The 26,872-nt window shown below is 34.1% G+C and overlaps 1 protein-coding gene across 6 annotated transcripts in view; it reads right to left on the bottom strand.

Moving 5' to 3' along the window:
• Positions 1 to 522: 522 nt before the first annotated feature.
• PTBP3 (polypyrimidine tract binding protein 3) overlaps positions 523 to 26,872 on the bottom strand; it is a 91,602-nt gene continuing 65,252 nt past the window's right edge. For all 6 annotated transcript variants that reach the window (XM_068553034.1, XM_068553031.1, XM_068553028.1 and 3 more), the window contains 9 exons: positions 26,192 to 26,302; positions 24,529 to 24,697; positions 10,846 to 10,923; positions 8,269 to 8,414; positions 8,013 to 8,046; positions 5,268 to 5,360; positions 4,051 to 4,267; positions 869 to 946; positions 523 to 717 (listed from right to left, as the gene is read on the bottom strand). In XM_068553034.1, the coding sequence (XP_068409135.1) occupies positions 585 to 717; positions 869 to 946; positions 4,051 to 4,267; positions 5,268 to 5,360; positions 8,013 to 8,046; positions 8,269 to 8,414; positions 10,846 to 10,923; positions 24,529 to 24,697; positions 26,192 to 26,302 (1,059 nt within the window). In that variant the 3' untranslated portion in view covers positions 523 to 584. The remainder of the gene's footprint in view (positions 718 to 868; positions 947 to 4,050; positions 4,268 to 5,267; positions 5,361 to 8,012; positions 8,047 to 8,268; positions 8,415 to 10,845; positions 10,924 to 24,528; positions 24,698 to 26,191; positions 26,303 to 26,872) is intronic.

Raw genomic sequence — 26,872 nt, 5'->3', positions numbered from 1 at the left:
GATTTATAAATTTGCTTCCAATACAACCCAATTTGTTTATGTATAGTAAGTATCAGTATATGCCAAATAACTGATGTAACTTATAAGGGAACACAGTTTCCTAGAGGAGTCAAACTTCTGAATCATACAGTTAAAAACTTGGTTGTAGGTAATTTAAATTACTTATGTCAAGTAATTTTAAAAGTCTGTATGTTTAAATTTTTCAAACTACAAAGGAGTTTAGAAATGTTGTATAAGGCTGATCTGGACCCAAACGAAAAGAAAGACTGTCCTCTTGAAATCCAATTTAATAAAGGGAATTGAATTATTGAAAAAATTTTTTTTCCTGATTCTTTTTTCCTGAAGATTATTTTCATTTTAGAAACTATGGGGTACAAAGGAAAAACACGCCTCTGATGACGTATTGGCAGAGGGGAGAAAGGGAAAAGAGAACATCGTATGATTTTTTGAATATACTTGAATATCAAACTCAGGAAGAGTTAATTTTGTGAAAGAGGCAGAATTGGTCTTGAGCTGCTTCAGTCTATGTCTGAAGGTTTTAATGAAATTATGGTCCAGTCTTAGGAGAAAAATTCACAGAAAAGTTAGATTGTAGATTTTGAGAAGGAAACTCTGAGGTGGTGATTTTCTCCAAGGTCATGGTTATGAAGTTCAATGAGAGCCTGGATTGCTTCTTCCACAGATCCCAACTGAATGAGTGCCATTTTGCGATCTTTCCTGAAAATGGTAGAAGAAATAGAAAAAGCATATAGAATTAATTTTGCCTACAAACCTCTTCCGCAGCCCTAGAAGACTTCATTAAACTACCTTAAACATTTGCAGATCATATTAAATAATGTTAATATATTTCTTAAAAGCATGGACTTACTGAAAGAATTTAAAAGCCTTCACTGAACATCCGGCTTCTGTGAAAAGGTTCTTCAGATCATCTACTGTAACAGAGGGGCTGTGAAAACATTACAGAGAGAGTCAACTATCTTATCCCTAATTTTCAAATGATGCAAAGATTAACTCCTGAAATCATCAAGTCTCCAGAATATTTCACATTTCAAAGAGCATAAAGCCACGCAATGAAGACATGATTTGCAAGTGCCCTGAAAGATGTTCAAGGTTGATGCATACATGTTCTCAAACGATGGAATTTTGCCTCAGATCTTTTGCACAGGACATGGGCAGTATATAAAGAACAAGAAAATCTTTCTATATTTATTCTTTCAATGGGATTATTACCCACAATTAACTCTAGTACTTCCAAAGATACTTCCCTAGCTCTGACTTGTCTTCTATGGTCCAGCGTTTTCCACTACTAGGCCAGTAGATTTTCAATTACTTTCAGGGTAATTATGAACATGTGTATGTGGTAACCAGGTTCTAAGATAGCCCCCAACTACTCTTGCCTCCTAGTATTCACACTTTTGGTACTCCCCTCCCATATCTAATAAGGATGTCCTCTGTAACCCTCAGGGTATTGTAGAAATGACACATGTGACTTCTGAGGCTGAGAGACACTGAGATTTCCACCTTGCCCTCTCTTGAATCACTAGCTTTGGAAGAAACCAGCTGCTATTTCACGTGGACAATCAAGCAGCCCTAGGGAGAGCTCCTTGTGGCAAGGAACTGAGGCCTCCTGTCAACAACTAAGCACACGGTGAGCCACTTTGGAAGTGGATTCTCTAGCCCCAGTTAAGCCTTCAGATGCAACCTTATGAGAGATTCAGCCAAAACCACCCAGCTAAGCCACTTCTGGATTCCTGACTTACAGTAACAGTTTGAGATAATGAACATCAACTATTGTGTTAAGCTGTTAAGTTTTGGGGTGATCTATTACGCAGTAGTAGATAACTAATACAGTGGTCTATCACATGAGAGTCAACTGACTAAAAGTAGACTCTTCCTCATCTCACAACTCCCAGCAAGGATGGTGTTATAGAACAATAATTGGCTCTGCAAGGAGACAGATATAAGTTCACATTCTATTTTTCATTCACCTGGTATGTCACTCTTGAGTAAGTTAATCTGAGCCTCTCACTTTCATTGTTAAAATGAAACTAACGACCTTTACTCCAAATGCTATTATGGATAAACTGCTAGAGACAGAATGTAGAATAGTGGTTACCAGGGACTGGGGGTAGAGAGAAACAAGGAGACATTGTTTAATGGGTACAGAGCTTCAGTTTGAGATGATGACAAGGATCTGCAGATGGATATAAGTGATGGTTGCACACTATGAATGTACTTAATGTGAATGTACACTCAAAAACGGTTAAAATGGTAAAACTTAGGTTATGTATTTAACCACAATTTTAAAAGAAGGTTATTATGGAGATTAAATGAGGTAACACACGTAAAACACCACCACAGTGCCCAGACTTGGCAGACGGTTAAAAAAAGTATTAACATCCTTTCTCTCTTCTACCTACATGTCCGATGCAGGTTGCAACTTGAGACCAGCTCCTGGATAAATGTATTTAAGAGGGAGCCTGCTTTAGCATTTAAATATGTTGCCTCTCTCCCTGACTCTGTAGTGATGAGGTGCTAAATTTCTAGATTTTTTTCTCAAGTGACTCTTCCAGTTGCCTGGCTGGCATGAGGTTTGAGCCATTGCCCAATTCGGATTCAAGGTTTCTCCATATAGCCTAATTGGAGACTAGCTAGGAGCCTGGGCATTCAACAGCATTTTGAATAATTATTTTCTCTTCCTATTCAAATCCCATTCTCATTCTCAGAAATATTCCAGAACTGTACCCTTCTCCATTCCCTCAGTCTTTAACTTTTCACACACGTGCTCACACACAACTATACCCCACAGCTTTTACCCTTCCTTCCCAAAGCTTATCCCTCTTCATGTATTAGATTAAGTTATATAAAATTGCCACCTTGGCACTTCCCTGGTGGCGCAGTGGTTAAGAATCCGCCTGCCAATGCAGGGGACACAGGTTCGAGCCCTGGTCTGGGAAGATCCCACATGCCGCGGAGCAACTAAGCCCATGCACCACAACTACTGGGCCCGCGCTCCGCAACAAACAGAAGCCACTGCAATGAGAAGCCCGCACACCACAACAAAGAGTAGCCCCTGCTCGCCACAACTAGAGAAAGCCCGTGCACAGCAACGAAGACCCAACACAGCCAAAATGTAACTAACTAACTAAATTTATTTATTAAAAAAAAAAAAAGTTAAAACTGCCCCCTTTGTAGGTCAAGGATTTCAAGAATTAAAACTGGGGTTGCCAGGTGCTTTCTATAAAGGGCCATACAGTAAATTTCTTAGGCTTTGATGGCCATACAGCCTCTGTTGTAACTATTCAGCTTTGTTGTTATAGCTCAAAAGCAGCTATAGCTAACACATAAATGAATAAATATGGTTGTGTTCCATAAAACTTTATTTATGGAAGGTGAAATTTTAATTTTATGTAATTGTCTCAAATCACAAAAAATTTTTCTTTTGTTTTTCCCTAACCACTTGAAAATGTAAAAACCAATCTTAGCTCATGGGCCTTACAAAAACAGATGGATTTGGCCCCTAGGCTATAGTTTGTCGATCTCTAAGTTAGATGATGACTAAAGAACAAGTCTGCTACAACACTGGTTAAATACAGAGTGGTTACAAGAAAATTTTTAGCTTTTACATATATATATGGCTTTGCAGCTTGTAGGTAAAAATAGAGAATTCAGTTTTACCAAATTCTTAGATACATAAATTATTTGATTTTGCTATGCTGGTCACTAAAGGGTCTTTACTTACACAAGAGGATGAATAAGTATACACCAATGGAATATTTCTGCACAGATTTTTGCCATTCTATAACTGAAAGGTAACTTAGTTGCTAATTCTCTGTTTGGAAAGAAAAATTTAAAACATTGCTATCTTTCACTTTCATAGTGTATGGTTAGATATAAACTTCTTAAGGCACGATGGCAAATAAATCATCTTACGAGAAATTAGTGAATAGGACAACTGCTACGTTAGAATAATTTCAGTTTTTACCTCCCCAAACCATATACTGTAGATTATTAATCATCTAAATGAATAGTAACTAATTAGATACATACGGGATGTTGGAAAGATGCAGAGTAGCTGATGGTGGAAAAATATTCTGGAAGTTTTTAGAGCCAGGCTTTTTAAAGCGATGCAAAGGACTATTGCTAAAATCCTTAGTCAGACCTTGGTCTTCTTGTCCCTCTCGAGGAAGCTGAACTGCTTGATGTTTGGACAGTGTAGCACGAAGCACTTTCCCATAAAGTCTCTGACCACTCAGATGGTTCATTGCTGGTGCATAAGAAGAAAATGAGGAAAGTCTGGGTATTAAGATAGAGTCTCTGTAAAACTGTCTATCATAATTCTTTTTATTTAGTCATTTAAAATTATACTGTCAATTTGAGGGCTTAAATGGCTTTAAATTTAAAAACTCTTATATACGAAAATGTATTACATGACTCTGTTTTTCTGTAATGAAAGAAAAGCAATATAACAAAAAGTAACTATTTTCCTAGCAGAGTGCTAGGAAGTTCCAGAATGCCTGAAACATACCACATGCTCAGGAAATGATTATTGAATAAATTAGCTTAATCTCAAGTAAATTTTATTTTTTTAACATCTTTATTGGAGTATTAACTGCTTTACAATGGTATGTTAGTTCCTGCTGTCTAACAAAGTGAATCAGCTATACATATACACATATCCCCATATCTCTTTCTTCTTGCGTCTCCCTCCCTCCCACCCTCCCTATCCCACCCCTCTAGGTGGTCACAAAGCACCGAGCTGATCTCCCTGTGCTATGTGGCTGCTTCCCACTAGCTCTCTATTTTTAATCTCAAGTAAAGCTTTTTTTAATAAAAAATCTGAGTAGTAATTTTTCAACAGCCCCTATAATAATAAACGGTGAGATTGCAGAATGACACTTTCTTGCACCATCAGTATGAAGCATTCCCAAACGGTTATGCCATGCAACAGTTCTAGAAAACTTAATTTGAAAGGAGAATAAACAAGCAAACAAACAAATAAAATGAAAGAAAACAAGTCATGTTTATTAGTTTAAAGCTAATGGAAAAACCCTAGAGTCAAAGCTCTAAACATCAACAATATATTCAAATAGATAAATGAACTTCAAAGAATAATAAATACTTTAAAATCTTAAAATATAAGCAGATCCAAATAATGGAGATATTAACATAAGGAGGTACTCTTCCTACTAGCCATAAGTTTATTTTATAGGAAAATTCACATACAAAAGGGGCAGGTTATCATTATTATTATTAATCATTAGTACCTAGCTGAGCTTGATTTGCATCTGCCATCTGAACCAATGCATTTTCTTTCTTATTAAACATTATCTTCACTCGATGTACATCACCATATACTCCTAATTAAAAAGACAAAACAAAACAATGTTTTAATGCTGATTGTGTAATGTTCAATTAACTTTACTAATATATTTAAAGAAAGCTTCTTTTCTCATACTATATGCTTTCCCTGGGCAATTTCATACATAGGCTCCCAAATTTGTATCTCTTCTATGTTCCAGATTTATTAATCCAGTATCCCCTTTCACCTGGATGTCCCACCTGCTCTTTCCTGCACCCTCCTGTGTTCACTAACTCTGTTGATAAACAGTACCATCATGCACATATTTGCTCCAGTCAGACATCTGGGAGTCATCTTTTGACTTACCCCTTTCCTTACACACTTACATCCAGTCAACTACCAGCACTCACTGATTCTATGGCTTAAATATCTCTCACATTTGTCCACTTCTTCCCATCCTCACTACCATCAAATCTATTATCACCATTTCACATCTGGACTATCATCATAGCCTCCTAACTGATCTCATTACATCCATTTGTTCTATGCTAGTGTTCCCCAAAGTGGGTCCCACATCCCCAAAAGCAAGCAAAATGATTCACTGGGGTGTGGGAGGAAAATAAACTTTTACTTATCCTGATTTGTTTATATAAACCAGTATGAAAAACTACATTTTACTAATTTTCAACATATAGAAGAAATTATACACAGAAGTTTCTACAATATGAAGGGCATTCTCTCATTTTTTTAAATTTAGTGTATTAAAATATATTGCAATTTATGTGGAACAGGGTATCATCAATATCATAAGAATAAGATCTTTAAACAGTAGCATCATTACCATACTTTGTAACAGGATGAGAGAATGACTATGACAATCTTCAAGGCACACAAAGGAGTATTGGTTATCTTGTGGGCAAGCCCCTAAGAGCAACTAAACTTACGAGATGAATGGTAGTTTTAAAATTAAAAAAAAAAAAAAAAGAAGACAAGTATTCCAAATTTGCTGTCCTTTTCAGAAATGACAAGTGGCTGAAATAGATACTCCGTAAAAAATAACACACAATTTGTTCTTCAACCTGAGGGTGATACTTTTCTAAAGGAGTGAGAAATTAACTACTTTTGGAAAGAAATGTGCTCTGGCTATTAAAGAGACATATGAAAATTTAGCATTAATAAATGATTTTGTTAAGGAAAATGACATAAATGTGTCATGAATAAAAACTTTTATAGTAACTGCAAATGAGTATAAAGCTTCTCCGTGGGGTGATAGAGATGTTCTAAAATTGGACTGTGGTAATGGCTGCACAACTCTGTAAATTTACTAAAAATCACTGAGTTGTACATCTGAAGTCAGAGAATTGTAATGGCTGTAAATTATAACTCAAAAACGCTGTTAAAAAAACCTATTACCCACTCAAAAAATTTGAAACAATTTTCCATCCTCTTAAAAATTCTTCCACATGAAGAGTACTAGTGAGTTTTAACCCTCTTATGCTAATGTAACAGTTTTCAAGATCAACTAATTTAACAAGAGGAAAAATGGAACTTTTCTAGGTAAAGTACAACAAAATTTAGTGGATTAGACTGAAAAATTAGTATCATAATTATTTAGTACAGCAACAATGAAACACTTCCATTCAAATCGCCTATCTTTTTTTTTTTTTTGGCCGTGCCCACGCAGCTTGCGGGATTCTCAGTTCCCAGACCAGGGACTGAACTCAGGACCTGGCAGTGAAAGCACTGAGTCCTAACCACTGGACCGCCAGAGAATTCCCTCGCATATCTTTATGAGGTATCTTTTTCATTTATGACAACCATTAAGATCAAGTACTAAAATAAAGTGAATTTAGAATCAGTTCTTGGGATACTGAATCAAAATGAAAAAGGTTTTTGAAAATAATGAAGCATATTAAATCATACTTCTCACTAAATGTTAATAGATTTTTATTTTAAAAAGTGTCATAAGAAAAATCTTTAAAATATTAAATATCACTTCATTGCTCTTATATTTCTGTTTGTACATATTATGCTAAAGAGTGTAGTAAAAGATGGATGAAATTTATGAATAATTAATCATATATAGATCAGGAGTACATGCTAAATATTTTTTTTAACTGAGAGAGGCACACTATTGGAAAGTTAGGGGATTATTTTTAAAATCAACATCTCATTATGCCTCTCTCCTGTTTAAAACTAGTCAATGGATTCCCACTGTTCTTAAGTTAAAAACGAAGCTCTTTAATATAGCTTACAAAGCTCTTAATGACCTTGCCCCTATCCATCAGCCCAGCTTCAACATGTCTCTCCCTTACACTCTCCATTGAGCTTCCTTCATTTCTATGTTCCATGAGTTCTGTCTCTCACTGCTACTATCTGTGAAAGGACATTTGCCCTCCCTTTCTGCCTGGCTAATGTGTCCTCATTTTTCACAAGTCAGCTTAACTATCATTTCTACTGGTACATCATCTTTGATTCCCTCAGCTAGGTTAGGTCTCCCAGCTGTATGTTCCTATTACAATCTCTATTTCCCTTTTTATAAAACTTTGTTCTAACTGTAATCACTTACTAAGTCTTCCTTGCTATTCTATCCTCAGTGTCAAACACACTAGTAGGCACATAGCAGTAATAAATATTACTGAATGATGCAATATGCTCAATTCACATCATAGATGATATAAAAAACAGCAAAAAAAAAAAAATTACTTACCAAATAGGATAAAAAGTCCATGTGGTGTAATAAGCTGTTTGAAAAGGATAACACAAAATATCAGTGTCTAAGTAAAAATTTTAAGTAAGTTTACTTGTTCAAAGCACTGACTTTTTACATGCTGCTTCTATATATACTAGTGATGAATTTTAATAAAAATTCTTAAAATAAACATTTTCATTGAATTTAACTCTAGGTCAGAAGCTACAATACCTCCTCCTGAAAGACTTTTTACATATAATACTTTTCAACTCACATCAGGATTAAGATTGGTGACAAGTAGAACAGAATTTCCCGGTATACCACCAGCCCCAGGAATGGCCATCCTTCCAGTGACAGCAGAGGAGGTGATTGTGAGAGGACCAAGAGCTCCGGGACCTAGTCCAGCTGGGACTGACAGACCTTTTCAAAACATCAAAAGCATTTCATATTCTAGTTATCTGGAGAATTACAACACTTAATACAACTTAAGTAAATAAATGAAGACAAAAGCAAAAATAGAGAAGAAAATGTTTCAAAGCTACCATAAGGATAACAAAGGTCAGTTTTCTCCCCTCCAGAGTCTGTCTGGAAGTAGAGCTCTTTATTCACTGATACTATCATACTTAGTACTTTATTATTTATACAGTGCTTTGCAGAGCAACCAAATTCCCTGGTCTTAAAAGCCATTAGGTTTTTCAAAGGGTCTATAACTACAAGTACTCCTTCTATTTCTTGAAATAAATATATTCCAGCACATTTCTCTGAAGTAGATGTTATTTTCATATTGACTTCTACCATAAAACCAGATACATATTTTTGTAAAAAGTCCTTCAGCAGAAGTCACATATATGCATGCTAGGTAGTAATGCATGTTCTAAAATTGGACTGTGGTAATGGCTGCACAACTCTGTAAATTTATTAAAAATCACTGAGTTGTATATCTAAAACAGGTGAATTGTATACATACATTCTGCATGGGGAAAAAACATTTTGTAACCTTGTAAAACATTATTACCATCAAGAACAAATTTATAGAATTCAATATTCTTTTGCAGCAAGAATTTTCAGAGCTCTCTGCTCCCCCAGATATTTCAGAACTACTGCAAGTTCTACAATACTGGAATATTGACACTATATACTATACCTAAAACACTACACTTCCTCAGAAGGTCCCACTATTTGTATTCTCAGCTTAAAAATTATCTAAGATAAAATCTCTAGTTGATATAAAATGAACCAGTTCTTTAATTTATTGATTCTTTAAGCTCAAAATTCCTTATAATAGACAGAGTCTGGCCAGTTTATCACAAATTATGTAATTAAATTGCAATATAGTTTACAATCATACTATTCTGCTTGACAATCTAAGGAAAGTTATTACTACCATCATCTTGCTGAATTTTAAAACTGTACAGATCACCTTCTTAGGGTGGATGCTCTTCCATGAAATCTATACTCAGTAGTCTTTTGCATGACCTCTTCCCACGCCCCTGCAACTTTTGAATAACTTCCTTAAGACTATTATATACTGCCAACACTACACCTTAGCTACACTGTAGGGTATATACATGTGTGTATGTGTATATGTACATCCCCCTGCTACACCTTAAAAGTCTTATCAACTCAGGAGCCCTCTTTACACATTTTTTCTCTTTCTTAACATCTACTACAGTGTTTTATACATACAGTGTGTAGAAAGAAATAACTAAAATGAGGGCAACCATATGTCACTACCTCCAAATGCATAAAAATTAAACTTTTGGGAGCTTCAAACACATAAAAACAATGTATAATGCCTTCCTTTTAATGAGATAGGTAGAATTACTCACTTAATTAAACATACGTTAAGATGTCTTAAAACCACCAAAAACCTAAAACTTAAATGAACCTCAACCTTTTAAATCACTCTTCTCTTTTTAGTTAACTTCATCCTCTCCAGTTAAGAGAGTAGTTAAAATTCCCAGAATTAGAAAGGTAGGATACAAAGATTATTGCCAGAAAGCAACTATGTTGCAATTTAAAACAGTTATATTCATAAATCAGCTGGAAGCTGTAAAAAGGTACTGTGTAGACTAGGCTTAACACTAAGCCACTCTTCTTTCTAATCACCAACCTCAAGTGTATTCGTTAAGCACCAGCAATAAAACCATAAAGTATTTTTTTCTCCTCCGTAAGCTATGATCAAATTCATTTTGTTTACTATTTGGAAAAGAGTCAGAGAGTCATTATCAAAGTATTAACCGATTGCTATCTCTTAATTATTTCTATTACTTAAAGAAAAAAAATATTTTTTTTCTGAAATAAAACAGCATGCATACCCTCTACGGTAATCTTCTAAACCCATTAATCAAAAAAACAAAAAAAGAGGATTTACAAATAAGTTTAACAGTAAATGTTTATTAATTCAAATGTTTGCTGACTGCATACTATGTATTAAATGCCATCAAAGGCATTTAAGGACACAAAGATAAATAAGACACAAGTCTGTTTAACATGTAATTGATAAGCTTATAACCAAGCAGTTCATATATTTTGTGTAATAACCAAAAAAAGGCAAATCAGAGATTATTTAATATAGTCAACCTATAGTTATCTGTGCCAATGGCAAGTGTAAATGATGCAGAATATACAAGGGAATTTTGGAGTTGAGAATGGAACCAGAGAGAATTATTTATAAACACAAGGAAGCTGTGCATCATATATTGTACATGAGCCACTTCCATGATTGAAACACCTAATGCTTTTATTATAAATCCTTCAAATATGGTAATATTTTTCATTTTGATAAGTTCCTGGAAAATATAGACCATCATTAAGAAACCATTTCAAATTCAACTTTAGAGTTAGTCACCTGTAGCTTGAGGAAATCCAATGGCTGGGGCAAATCCAGCAGCCCCTGCATATGGTGAGGAAATTATTCCTGGTGCACCTAACGGGGAAGAGAAGCTAAAATAAATATACTACCTTCTATAAATATGGTTATCATAGCAATATAAAATGGCTATATGAAGGTGTATTACTGATAAAGAGGTTCTGTTACAGAGTAAAGATTTGTTCAACAGGTGATCCTTAATGGTAAGTAAAGAGCCTCTGCCACTTTCAGAAACTAACCCCTTTCAACTGGGTTCAAGGTTCAAGAGTACAGCTAAAATATTATTTAATTTTGAGTTATTAGTTTGCTAGTTAGTTTTAGTTTATTTAGTTTTGTTATTTAAGTTGATATTCTTTTCCTTATTTAGAGCATTGTTTCTATGCAAAAATCATCAAATACTTATTAAATTGTACTGTACCTGGGGGGTACTGTGCTGACAAAAAGAAATATGAAATAAAAATCCTTGCCTTTGAGAGGCTTTACAAACTAAAAGTATGAATTACAGGAGATTCACATGCTGAGGATCTAGGGGTTTAAATACAAATATACTGCAAGTGGTCTAAGAAGAAGGGATTGCAAAGGATCACTATGATTGTTTGAAGGTCTCTCAGGAGGTAAAACTTGAGCTGGACATTCAGTAAGTGAAAAGCAGTGCTTAGTGTGCACTGGATGCTAAACAAAGGCTGGTATTCCCTCTCCTTTTAGAAGCCTGGAGACTGTGAACCATCAATAAAAACAAGAGTTAGTTCCAATGGAGGACTCAGTACTAGTAGGAAAACAATTTGGTTTGGGACAAGTTAAGGTTGAGGTGATAGTAAGACACTCAAATGGGAATGCCACAAGTGGAAATGAGGGGGCAAACGCAGAATTTCTAACTATTACAAGACACAGATTTGTAAATCATCTATATAGAAATAAATGTGAAAGCCATATGAATGAGAGCTCCGCTAAAAAGGGCACAAGGCAAGAAATGAAGAAAGCTAAAAATAGAACCTGGGAGTATTAGTACACTTAAGTGGTAGAGGAAGGAAGAGGAACATTCTAAGGAAAAGAGAAAAAGAGAACAACCTTAGAAAGCAAAACAAAACAGTGAATTATAATGAATTATAGTCCCTCAGGATCTAGAGACATAGAGTTTTAGGGGAGGGGGCCTTCCATAAAAGTCAAAGAGAGTGAGAAATGTAAAAGGTAAACAATAATTTTAGAGCAACAGTGAGAAGCTACACTGTAAGAGTCAAAGGGAAGGTTTTGGGGTTTTTTACCCTAATGATAGGCTGATATGCATATTTATAGGAAGAAGTATGTAGGCTACATTTTCCAGAGGAGTTAAAAGATCATATAAGTTTATTCTCTTCATTAAAGATAATTATTTAACAGAATTTATTAAATATGTAGCTGTGATTAAAATAATTCAAGAAAATACAGTCATTGAGAGACTTCAGGGACAGAGCTAGCAGAGAGAACCAACAATAAATGAAGACACAGAAAATGAGAATAACTGACAGAGTAAGTGATGAAATAAGAAGGGAAACATATATTTATTGAAAGCACATTAGGAGGCAAGCATTCTTCTAGTGCTGAGGAAGCAATGAATAAAGCAGACAAAAATCTCTGCCCTTGCTAAACTTACATTCAAGTAGGCTCAAGATCATAGGTAAAATGAAAACAGAAACAGACTCACAGACTTAGAGAATGAACTTATGGTTACCAGTGGGGAAGGGTTGGGGGGAGGGATAATTAGTGAATTTGGGATTGACATGTACACACTGCTATATTTAAAATGGATAACCAACATGGACCTATTGTATAGCACAGGGAACTCTGCTCAGTATTATGTAACAACCTAAATAGGGAAAAGAATTTGAAAAAGAATAGATACATGTATATGTATAACTGAATCACTTTGCTGTACACTGGAAACTAACAAAACATTGTGAATCAACTATACTCCAATATAAAATAAAAAGTTAAAAAAAAAGATGATAGGTAAAATGATTCACTTTCATAACAGAAATAACTATACTTAAGGCATAAAGGAAGACTTATCAGAGAGGCTTCAGTACAGGTATGAGTTATCGTGAAAATTTACACTAGAAAATTAAATATAGGAAGAGATATGGTAGGGCTTCCCTGGTGGCGCAGTGGTTAAGAATCCACCTGCCAATGCAGGGGACACGGGTTCGAGCCCTGGTCCAGGAAGATCTCACATGCTGCGGAGCAACTAAGCCCATGCGCCGCAACTACTGAGCCTGCGCTCTAGAGCCTCCAAGCCACAACTACTGAAGCCCAAGCACCTAGAGCTCGTGCTCCGCAACAAGAGAAGTCACCGCAATGAGAAGCCCACGGACTGCAATGAAGAGTAGCCTCTGCTCGCCGCAACTAGAGAAAGCCCGCGCACAGCAACGAAGACCCAGCGCAGCCATAAATAAATAAATAAATTTAAAAATATATTTAAAAAAAATAAGAAGAGATATGGTAGATTGTATTACTGTTGCCAAGTATTCACTTGACCCTTCCATGTAACTCTGGTCAGTCATGTGACTTGCAGTGTCTCCTGTGGGAGGAGCATACATTTCTATGCAACACCCACTGCACTCAGTCATGTGATAGGAACACACGGACGGACAGGACATAAACTGCCTCTATGCAGAAGCTTTAAGAGGCATTATGGGTTTACACCAGCTCTCTTATTTTTTTACTCTCTGCCACAAGAATGCCATGTCTCAAATGTAGTGACACCTTCAGCCTGGACCCTCCATCAAAAAGACATGTGAAGGAAGTTTGCAAAAGCTGATTCGCAGCTGTTTTAAGTGTCAGTCATGTGAGAGGAATAAATGTTAATTGCTGTAAACCACTGAGATTTCTGGGAAGGGCAAGGGACATACTTTTAAAACAAAGAGACTAATACAAATGGCTATGGGGTGGGGGGTATGAGGCAGAAAACTTGTAGTAGGTTTTAGAGAAATGAGGAAAATTCTTGAGATAACACTCACTGAACATTAAATAGCAAAAAATGAAAGAATTGGCAAACAATTACCAGGGCCAAATTTTAAATAATTGTTTCCAAGTAAAATATGATTAACGAGAACATTTGTTAATACTCGACAAAAGAATCATTTGTAAAGTTTCTGTAAATCTACATTCCTCAAATAAGCAGAAACAGAAACATTTTAGCAAAGTAACCAGTTAGGCAATGGTTTACACAAACTTTTAAGAAAAAGGTTGAAGATTTGCATAACTAAGAATACATATTTTACATTTGGAAAAGGTACTACCACAACAGCAATTAAGGTAATACAAATGAAGAGATAACATTTTTACCTATGAAATCAGTTTATGAGTGTTATTTATAATAGGAAAGCCCTAAAGAAACAAGCTTAATGTCTAAGTTGGAGAATTATTATATAAATTATGAGTCACTAGACAAAATACAGAGCCATTTAAAATATTACAAAGAGTATGTACTATGTAAAAAAAGCACAATTATTTTGTTTTTCAAAAATGTTGGTACAGTAGCAGACTAAATAATACAGACCAACCTTACTGTAGATATGCCCAAAGGAAGAGTAAAAAGACCTTAAAAAAAAAAAAAAAATCTAAGAGCTAACAAAATGATTAGGAATAAACCAGGCCAAAAACCAAACTCTGTGAAACAGCTAGGTTTTATCAGCCTCATGTGTAATAGACAAGATACAAACCCCAGGGTCAGCCCAAGGAAGGAAGTCAACAGGGGACCTCCATGGCATTAATCTAGAAGTGTAAGCCTAAAATAACCCATCCCATTACCTACTCCTCCTACCTTCAGAAGATTGCAAGGAAAGTTGCCTTGGTGTCTAACAGAGAAGAGACAAAAAAGTTCCTGAAAAGTTAAAAAAGCAAGCTTTCATGCAAATTTGCAGCCCAAATTCACATTTCTTAGGAGTTCAAGGGAAGATTAATAAAATTATAGATTTAGATTGAAATGGTCCCAAACACAGATCCTTTACTGAGGCAGACAAGCAAATTCTTTCTGGAGGAACATACCATCTTGATACTAAGCCTCAAAGAACTCTCACAATTCCCCAAGTAAAATGAGAAACTCAAAAAGAAAAAAAGAAAGTAGAAAAAGAAATACCTAATTGCAGAAAAATAACTGCAAAGATTTCAGATATTGGAATTATCAGATTTGATTTGATTTGATTTTAAATAGTATGTTTGACGAAATAAAAGCCATGCTGAAAAATATCTGTAGGGAAGATACTTAAAAAAAAAAAAAAAGAACCAAGTATCAATAAAATTTCTAGAAATAAAAAGCACAATTATTGAAATCTAAAATTATCAGACAAATTTAACAACAGATTAGACAAAGGTGAAGAGACCATTAGTAAAATGAAAGTCCCTAAGGAATTATTTAGGATGCAGCTCAGAGAGAGAAAGAAATAGAAAATATGAAAGTTTGAGATACTCAGAGTAAGAGAGTAGAACAGGTCTAATCAAAATTCCAGAAAGTAAGAAAAGAAACAGAGTGAAGGAGAAATATATGAGAAGATCATTTCTAGAACCAGTAAAAGACAACAATCCACCAAATCAAGAAGCTTTTTGAGCTCCAGGTAGAAAAAATAAATCCTTAAACAGACACATCATACTGAAACTACAGACATCAAAGATGAAAAAAAAAAAAAATCTAAAGAATAGCCAGAGAGAAAACAGCAATAATTAGGTTGACAGCTGACCTTCCAAGAGCAACAATGAAAACCAGACTATTGTGTACTGATTTCTCTAATACACTGGAAAAAAAAAAACAAAAAACCTGTCAACCTAGAACTCTATATATCTTTTAAAACTGACAACAAAATAAAGACATTTCTGAGGAAATGAACACTTCAAACATGTTAACACAGACCTTCCCCTTAAGTGAATACTAAAGGATATCCTTCCGGCAGAAGGTAAGCAATCCCAGATGGCATATCTGAGTTGCCAGAAGAAATGAAAGGCCTTAAGAGAGTTATATATGGCTTAATCTAAATGAACATTGATTGTATAAAATAATACTAACAAATTGACATGTTAAAATCTAAAAAGTTTTAAACATAATAATATCTTGAGTTAGGAGGAGGTAAGAGAAGGTAAAAGGAGTTAAAGTGTCCTAAAGTTCTTGTATTATATAAGAAAAGATTACAGGTATCGATTAACTCTATATTTTGGTAAAATAAGTATGAAAGTTAAAAATCCTAGATGAAAATACAAAACAGTGTTAAACTTCGAAAACAGTAGTGGGAAAAACCAAATAATAAACATTAATTCAACAAATATTTTTTGGGTCTATTTTGTGTCAGAAACAAATATCAGCAAACTAAGTAGAGAAGAAAAAAAACTACCTTGGTGAAGCTTATTTTGACTGATGAAAACATAATTAAACAATAAACACAGTAAATAAGTTAACTGCATACGTAAGAAGGTGATAAATACTACTAAAAAAATAGAACAGGAAGAAATCAGGAGTACTGAGGGAAGGCTGGTCAGGGGAGGTCAAAGAAGGCAGCAGGAGCAAAATCTGAGGGTATCTGGGAGAAAAGCCCTCCAGGAAGAGGGAATAACTAGTGGAACAATCTGGAGATGGGAACATACCTAACATGTTTTAGAGGGATGTCAGTTTGGTGGGCAAAAGGAGCAAGGGGAGAACATCAAAGGAGATATGTCAAAAGAGTAAAATTGGAGTGGATGGTATAGGGCTTGCAATCCAATGTAAGGATGTGGGCATTTACTCTGAAAGAAATGGGAACCTTTCAGCATTAGACTGAAATGATATGACTTACTTTTCTTTTCTAATTTACATACAATAAACTGTACAAGTACAAAAGGCAACTGATCTGCTTTCTGTCACTAAAGATTAGTTTGCATTTTATAGAATTATATATAAACAGAATCATATACCAGGTGTTCTTTTTTATATGGCTTCTTTCATTCATAATAATGTTTTGTCTGGCTTCTTTCATTCAACATAATCCTGTTGTCCTTAACAATTTATTCCTTTTTATTGCTGAATAGTATTTCATCGCATCGATAAACTACATTTTGTTTATCCATTCACCTGTTAATAGAATATTTCCAGATTTTGGCCATTACAAATAGAATTGCTATGAACGTTTGCATACAGGTATTTGTGTGGACACTAACTTTTTCACTTCTCTTGGGTAAATGACTAGGTCATATTGTAGGTGCACATTTATCTTAAGTAACTGGCAAACTCTTTACCAAAGAGTTTCCTAAATTTTACATTGCCATCAACACAGTATGCTGGTAAAAGATGCTCCACATCCTTGGGTCAGGAAACTTTTTAACTCTAGCTGTTCTAATGGGTATGTAATATCATCTTACAGTAATTTAATTTCCATTTCCCTGATGACTAGAGATGTTGAGCACCTTTTCATGTGTTTACTGCCATTTATATACCATCTTTTGTAAAATATCTTGTCAAATCTTTTGGCCATTTTTTAATAGTTTGTTTTCTTATTACTGAGCTATAAGAGTTCTTTATATAACTTGATATAACGAATTTGTCTTATATATATGTGTTGCAAATATTTTCTTCAAGTCTATGGCTTACCTTTTGGTTTTCTTGATGGTACCTTTCAATCAGTGAAATTTTTAAATGTTGATGTATGTACAATATATAAATTATTTCCTTTTATGGTTTGTGCTTTTTGTGTTTTACCTAAGAAACTTTTGCATATCCCAAGGTTACAAAGATTTTCTAAGTTTTTTTTTTTTAATATAAGATTTATTTGTATGTTTTGTTTTGGCCGTGCCACACAGCATGGCATGTGGGATCTTAGTTCCCTGAACAGGGATCGAACCCACGCCCCCTGCAGTGGAAGCTCGCAGTCTTAACCAGTGGACCGCCAGGGAAGTCCCCTCTCCTATGTTTTATTCCAGGAGTTTTATAGGTTTAAGTTTTACATATAGGTCTAAGATCCATTTCAAGTCAATGTGTCAGTATGGTGTGAGATACGGATCAATGTTTATTCTTTTTCCAATATGGATATCCACCTGTCCAAAAACTACTTGTTGAAAGATTTTCCTTTCCCTATTGAATTTTTACACTGGCAATTTTGCTCAAAATCAACTCACTACATACATGTGGGTCGATTTTTAGACTCTATATGCTGTTCCATTAATTTTATATATCTAACCTTTCAACACTATCAAACTGGTTTGACTACTGCAGCTTTATATTAAGCCTTGCATTTATTTCCTTTCACTATTTTAGATACTTTTCCATTTCTATGTAAATTTTAGAAGTTCAGTGCATCTTACTAAAGTAAGAGAAAAATTAGAGTAGTTAGAGAAAGAAATAAGAGTTTATCAAGGTTGCTGAATATGAAATCAAGAAACAACAACACTGCATTTGTATATTAGCAACAGTTTAAAAACCAAATAACAGTGATGGCTAAAACTTACAGGGCACCATTCTAAGCTCTTTACATATATTAGCACATTTAATACTCATCACAACTCTTACCTGTTAAGTACTATTATTATGTTCATTTCACATATAAAGAGACAAAAGTACAGAGCAGTTAAGCAATTTGCCCAAAGTTACACGGATCATAAAGATTGGTCTAGAATTAGAATCTAAAAAGTATGGCTCTTAGGAATAATTCTAACAAAACATATGCAAACCTTTATGGGGAAAAGTCACCAAACTTTACTCAAAGACACTAAAGAATATACAAATGAATGGAGATATGTACAATATTCAAAGACTGGAAGACTCTATTGTAAAGATGTCAATTATCTTCTAAGTGATTTATAAAGTCAATATAATCCAATCAAAACCCTAATAGTGCTTTTTTCCCCCTTTGAGGACTTGAAAAGCTGATCCTAAAATTCCTAAGTGTAAATGGTCAAGAGTTGCCAAGATACTCTTGAAGAATAAGTAAAGAGACTTAACACTATCAGATATTGAGACTTGTGGTAATGACAAAAAGAAAGACAAATAAATAGACCAATGGAACCATGCTCAGAAAACTACTCATGCATATATTAACCTCAAGTTAATGGTATGTGTTAATTCTGAAACTACTTTTTGTGTATTATAGGATTGAGCAAATAAGTAAATATGTTGAGGCTAATGGAAACTAGATTTCTCATTCTTGAAGAAGGGAATCACCAATATGAAAAAAAGGGTGCTGAACTGGAATTGGAGTTATCAGTTAGAACTTGTGGTTCTTTTTAAACACAAACACACACACGCACACACACAGAGAAATATATTTATGAAGTACACATACACATATATCCTAGTCATGTCCATTTAAAGTTCCTAGAAGCAGTGACACCCTATTAGCAATAAACACATATAATGCCTTGATACTGATTTCCAAATACTATTTCCTACTAAAAGGAACCAGGGCTCACTGGAGTAATGGCTGACTGCAGTGTTATGGCAGGGAAAGTAAAGAAGATCTGAAATCTCTTCTGCCAGAAAGTAAGGAAGTGTTCAAACAATGATGAAGATATGTCAAAAGGCCACAGAAGCTAGTGTGAAAGGGCTCCCACTGGCCAAATCTGGGAAAGTTTGAACATAAAATGAAAAATGATACTATGAAATTAATACCCATAGAATAAAATAAGAACCTACAAGTTCATACTAACATGAAAAAATAAATACAATGAATAGTAAATAAGCCACAGAGAGCTAATGTACTGTATAATGAATACAGACAACAATATTATACTAAAACTGTGTAATGTGATAAATATCACTACAACTGAATATTACAATATATAAATACATCAAAGTAGCACATTATAAACCTTAAATTCACACGAATTTATGTAATAAAAATGAATGAATGAATGAATGGAGTGGTGGTAAGAAAAAAGTTCTTTATAATAAAATCTCAGCTAATAAATGAGAAGGAATGACAGAATTAGCAAATCACCAATATAGCAACAACTACCAGGGTAACAACTAATTTAAGCAATGGATGTTAAAACTAAAGGGTGAAAAGTCATAAGAAACAGGCTATTTTTATAGTCTCAACATACCCTCCTTACAAGGATATGTTGTTAATTACAAAGAGAAAAACAGTAACTTTACAGGGAAGAAACTTGGCAGAAACCACCTTAAGTGATCAAGGTTAATATCACCAGGAATAGGATAAACTGGCAATATGTGTCTCCTGATGTAATGAAATGAGAAAGACACAACATTATTTCAGCCAAAAAACCAGACACGCATGTTGGGAGAAATTCTATTATATACCCAACCCTGAACTCTTCTAAAATTTAAAGGTCATAAAAGACAAAGAATGAGGAAATGTTCCAAATTAAAGGACTCCCAAGAGACATGACAAATAAATTAACCTGATACTGAGAAAAATTTTCGTATGAAGAACATTATTTTCACAACTGGCAAAAATTTTAAAAGGTCTATGGATTAGATAATAGTATTGTGTGAATGTTAATGTCCTGATTTTGATAATGGTATTTAGGTAAGAATGTCTTTGTTCCTGGAAAATATACAGTGAGTATTTAAAAGGGACACCATGCCTGCAACTTATTCTCCAATGATTCAGAGGAAAAAAACAGCACCACCACACACACACTCACACACACATATAAACAGATGATAAAGTAAATGTGGCATGATGTTAATAACTGGGGAATCTGAAGGATATTAGGGAATTCTTTGAACTATTCTTGCAACTTAAAGTATTTCAATAAAAAGTTACTAAAATACTATCAACTTTAAAATATAAGTATTTATAATGTCAAAGTAATAAAGGATTTCTTAAACATGACACAAAAACACAAATATAAAGGAAATGGCAAATAAATTTGACTACATAAAAATACCATGGAGAGAATGAACCAATAAGCCAAAACTGAGAGAAATTATTTGCAACACATAATACCAACAAAGGACTAGTGTCTAGGATATATAAAGAATTCCCACAAATAAACAAGAAAAGACAAGAAACCAAACACAAAAACAGGCAAAAGTATTAACAGAAAATTCATAAAGGAGAATGGCCAATAAATAAATTAAAGTAAGTTCAACCTCATTGGTAATCAAGAAAATTTCACAGCAGCACTGTTCATAATAGCCTCAAACTAAAACAACCCAAATGTCTATCAACAGTAGAATAGATAAACAAACTGTGGTATATTCATACAATGGGAATCTACACACTTGACAGTATTGACAATGAATAAGCGATAGCCACATATGTGAACATGGATGAATCACAAAAGAAAATTATCTTGGAGCAGGGAGAGTGGGAACACAATAAATGAGAGGGGTACAAACAGTGCTTCTTCAGTATGTGTAAACATTTTATTTCTTAATCTGGGTAGTAATTACATGGGTATTTAAAACTGTATTCACGTGTTTTACAAGCTTTTCTATAGGTATAATATATATCTCTAAAAAGAGGGACAGAATGCTCACAACTTAGCCCTAAGACCTTTAAACGGTAATCTTTAAAAGAAAGAAAAGAAAGAACAGCCAGTGAGGTAAGGAAAAAAGTCATGGAAGTGTGGTGTTTCTGAAGCCAAGAGAAAAAAAAGAGGGAATAGTGAACTGTTCAAATATTTGTGAGAGACAGAGTAAACTTTCACACAACACATAAAAAAGTACTGTTCTAAAAAAAAAAAAAAGTACTGTTCTCTGTTTGATGAATTATTTATCTTAGAATGTAGACACTACTCTGCAACGACAAAGGATTTATTAATACAATAAAAAAAGGATGGTAACATTCTGATTATTTTATATTCAGAAACCCAAATTTTTAATTGTATTTTTAAAATGTCCTTCTCCCACAATGCAGAACATTAATTATACCAACAGTATGTATTCAATTACTGAAATATGTGCAGTTCTGCATTTGATAGCTAAGTTTTGGCAAACTTGAGTGATAGCCCCAATTTCTATCATTTGTTATTAAAATGGTAATAACAAAGACCTTTGGCTCTCCCAAATTGTACATATGAGTAGGGGCTAATAACAAATACAGTCGTCCCTCAGTATCCACAAGGGATTGGTTCCAGCACACTCCCCAACCCCCCACCCTGTAGACACCAAAATCCAAGGATGCTCAAGTCCCTTATATAAAATTGTATAGTATTTGCATATAATCTCTGCACATACTCCTGCATACTTTGAATCATCTCTAGATTGCTTGTAATACCTAGTATGTTGTAAATGCTATGTAAATAGGTGTAAATACACTGTAATGCTATGTAAAACAGTTGCTGGTACAAGGTAAATTCAAGTTTTGCTTTTTGGAACATTATGGAATTTTTTTCCCCCAAATATTTTTGATCTGCAGTTGGTTGAATCCACAGATTCCAAACCTGTAGATATGGAAGCCCAACTGTATAAAACACAAAAATTTGTTCAGACTAAAACAGAAACTTTAACAATTTAGGAACATGAACTGAACAATCCACTTGACTTTTTCAGTTATAAACAACAAAAAGCTTTTACACTAAATTTACCATCTGTTTTCTAGAAAATTTTGGACAACAATTTGGCTAAGGATTCTTTTTTCTCACCTATAAAATGAAGATAAACTAAATATCACTTAAAGTCTCAACTAATATTTTATGGTGTCATCTCGGAAAGAAAAATCAATCACAAAGGGTAATAAAATTAAAATACTTTATCTAAATAATAAACCACACTTTGAGAGTTGCAAAACCAAAAAGTATATTAACCTAATGATATATCCAAGTAGGCTCTCCACTACTTTTCCCTTTACATAAAGGTTTATTTTAAAAGTTTAAATTATTGAGAACTAATTTTAAATAAAAGAAGGAAGCTCTCCAAAGCAACATTTGCATGAGTAATGCAGAAGACTACTTTTATTAGTGCAAAAATGCAACTTCACACAAACTCAGGGTAAAGATGAAAAGTTCTGATGCTTAAAAAACAAAAACAAAAAATTGTAAATCCTCTTCTTTGAATAAAGGAAGAACATACTACTAATTTAGGTCCTTGTTTTAAAGTATCACTACTTAAAAAAGGAAAAGTATTTCTCTCAAGACCACTTACACCAATATTTTGCTGGTTATATTGGGCTGGCCAAAAGGTTCGCTCGGTTTTTTCTGTAAGATGCCTTTAGTAGCACTTAGTTGTCTTAACTTCATTTGAAACAGTTTTGTTAGATTGTATTGTGACAGCTGTCAGACCAGCGTGCATTTTTAAAAAAACTTATCAAAATTGGTGAATTTTTGGGTAGCCATTTTAATATTGAAGATGGAAGAAAAAAAGCAACATTTTCAGCATATTATACTTTATTATTTCAAGAAAGGTAAAAACGCAACTGAAACACACAAGAAGATCTGTGCAGTGTGTGGAGAAGGTGTTGTGACTGATCAAACATGTCAAAAGTGGTTTGCGAAGTTTCGTGCTGGAGGTTTCTTGCTAGACGATGCTCCACAGTTGGGTAGACCAGTTGAGCTGATAGCGATCAAATTGAGACATCAATTGAGTACAATCAACATTATACCACGTGGGAGACAGCCGACATACTCAAAATATCCAAATCAAGCACTGAAAATCATTTGCACCAGCTTGGTTACGTTCATCGCTTTGATGTTAGGGTTCCACATCAGCGAAAAAAAACCTTCTTGACTGTATTTCCGCATGTGATTCTCTACTTAAACGTAATGAAAACGTTTTGTTTTCAAAAAAAATTGTGACAGACAATGAAAAGTGGATATTGTACAATAATGTGAAACGGAAGAGATTGTGGGGCAAGCGAAATGAACCACCACCAACCACACCAAAGGCTGGTCTTCATCCAAAAAAGGGGATGTTGTGTATATGGTGGGATTGGAAGGGAGTCCTCTATTTTAATTAGCTCCTTCAGGAAAACCAAATGATTAATTCTAACAAGTACTGCTCCCAATTGGACCAACTGAAAGCAGCACTCAACAAAAAGCGTCCAGAATTAGTCAATAGAAAATGTGTAATCTTCCATCAGGATAACATAAGACCACATGTTTCTTTGAGGACCAGACAAAAACTGTTACAGCTTGGCTGGGAAGTTCTGATTCACCCGCTGTATTCACCAGACATTGCACCTTCGGATTTCCATTTATTTCAGTCTTTCCAAAATTCTCCTAACGGAAAAAATTTTCATTTCCGGGAAGACTGTAAAAGGCACCTGGAACAGTTCTTTGCTCAAAAAGATAAAAAGTTGTGGGAAGATAGAATTATGAAGTTGCCTGAAAAATGGCAGAAGGTAGTGGAACAAAAGGGTGAATATGTTGTTCAATAAAGTTCTTGGTGAAAATGAAAAATGTGTCTTTTATTTGTACTTAGAAACCAAAGGAACTTTTTGGCCAACCCTATAAATCAACTTATTTAAACCAGTGGTAATATATAAGACTATTAATTTCAAGCAAATGGTTGTATGGTTTATAAAGAACGAGTAATGTTAATGTTAGAAAATAAATTCAATTTCAGGAATCCACTTGTTTTTGCCAACTAATAGAATCTACTAATATTAAGATTCAATTAATGAACACATTTTTGTTCCATGATTCTCGCTTTTCTTTAGAAATCCTGAGAGAATCCAAGAAGAAACCACCTGACATATATGGATTAATAAATGAAACTTTTAACTTCAGAAAGCTTGTTCTGTGACCCAAAATAGAACTACTCACCAAAAGCCATAGGGGGTTCAAGGGATGGCTGGCCATCACCAGTAGGAAGGTCTAAGCGAGTGAAGTCTCTGCTTTTGTCATTATTATATTTCACATTAAGGCTGGTAAGCTTGGAGAAGTCAATACGCAGAGTGCAGCATGCATTATAGATATTCTGGCCATCCAGAGCCTAAAGCATGTAAGAAAGGGACTGATGTTTTGCAAGATAATAACAATAATAAATCAAGTAGCCTCTACTTTGATAGAGTGGCAATCAGGCATAAAGCAAAGAGGACTAAACTAAAAGCCAAAGACCTGTGTTTACTTTTACCTCTGTCGCTAACTGTGTGAGCCTAAGAGAGAAAATGAAAATCTCTATTTCTCAGTTTTTTCATCTGTAAAGTAAGGACAATAATCCCTATCTTGTCTATGATAAGAGCAAATGGAAGAGGAGACATGTACAAGCTTAGAAAACTATTATACGTTATTGTACATTGTACTATTATTATGATTATTTTTTAAATGTTTAAAGATATTTAAATTTTACATTTCATCTTAATTCGTTTTAGTGTAATTTATATAGGTTAAGATGAAATAAAGCCTTTGTAAATGGTAGCTGTCAGAACCACAATATGTGAAATATTATCTACCACTTATTGATTTTCTTGTAAGTTTATTTTCTTTGAGTAATAAACTTGAGGGAAGTTTTGAGTCAGATCAGATACAAGACCAAAAATCAGCAATCCCTCCTTTGAAAATAATAAAGACTTACCAAAGGGATATTTATAGCCACTTATGACTTCCACAAACACTTCAATTTATAAAAATAGATACCAGAAACCAAAACATAAAAAATATCAATAAAACAAAAACATACAAATATACAAAAACCCCTGACTTATCATAATAGTTATTGACCAGTATGCCATCATAAAGGTACAAAATAATATATGTGGGTAGAGGGTACAGCACATATAAATGTTATTCCTAATCAAGAGCTAGACACTTTGTGATACACAAAAGTACTATAAACCTTAGTCTCTATCTTTGGAAAAAAATTAGAAATAATTCAGATACCAATACAAGATAGAATTAGAGTTAGGGATAGATCTCAATAGGAGATGGGTCAAATGTAACCAAACTGAATGTGAAGTTTTACATCCTGTCAAAAGTCAAGCACTCATGTACTAACAAGAAGACAATATGAATTGAAGGCAGCATATTTCCTAAGATTTAATGTCTTTAGCAATTTAGAGCTCAATGAGATTCAACAGTGAATATAGTTGCAAAAATATTGAAATCAATCAATCTTTGGCTCACTTAATAGAAGTAAATGAGGCACTAGGGTAAAGATAATCCTACTTTATTAGTCAGATTATATCAGGAGTACTGTGCTCAACTCTAGACTTTAACTATGACAAACAGAAATGAGTCCCAGAAATCTGAGAAATGATAGGTGATTTGAAACCATTTCATATGAAGAAAGAAGTAATTTTTAGACTGTAAGAAGAGCATATGGAACAGTACTTTTAAAAATGGTAAATTTTAGTATGTATATTTTATTACAATTTTCAAAAAAAAAACACATGGTAAACTACAGCAAAGGAGAAGACATGATGGCTTTCTTTGGTATCGCTGAAGTGACTGATTAACAATTGAAAAATGAAAAAAAGATCATAATTACCATTTTGGCATAATGTGCATTCAATGGGTCAGCATACTGAAGCAAGGCTTGAAACTGATTATTCTTTGTAAAGGTGATAATCTTTAAGACTGTGCCAAATTTAGAAAATATCTGGAAAAAAGTTCACATTAGGTTAAATTTAAGGAAAAAAATTTGCTAACATATCTTTATAAATACAACTTGATTCATGAATCCCAGTTTTAAATGAAAATAATTTCCTCTATTAAAACTACTGGTACCAAAATTACTTAAATCAAGCCTAAGATGTCCATGTTTCAACACTCATGCATGGCTTAAAACAGTGCCTGACACATAACAGGCACTAAATATTTAACCTATTTTATAGCATGTCATAAATGGCACAATACTGAATCAGGAGGTTACAACAGGAATTAACTAATGCTGTGCGATGTTGGTGTTACAAAGCATATACCTGGAAGTGGAAGGGTCATACAGATAAACTATTTCAGCCTGAGAATCAGCATCTACTTCTTGAAATTTTTATAGACAGGAAAACTATAAAATATTCAACAAAATGAACAACAAAATGTTCAATGCTCTATTAATTCATCAAATACTCATAGAGCACTGTTCTAAGCTCTAGAAACTCAGCAGTGAACAAAACAGTAACAAGAGTCTCAATATGGGCTCATCAATTTTAAACAATAGTACCATACTAAT

The sequence above is a fragment of the Eschrichtius robustus genome, chromosome 10 (assembly GCF_028021215.1).
Source record: "Eschrichtius robustus isolate mEscRob2 chromosome 10, mEscRob2.pri, whole genome shotgun sequence".
In the NCBI taxonomy this organism is placed as follows: domain Eukaryota; kingdom Metazoa; phylum Chordata; class Mammalia; order Artiodactyla; family Eschrichtiidae; genus Eschrichtius; species Eschrichtius robustus.
The sequence above is the reverse complement of the archived record's forward strand: the minus strand, read 5'-3'. Positions and strand labels throughout refer to the sequence as shown.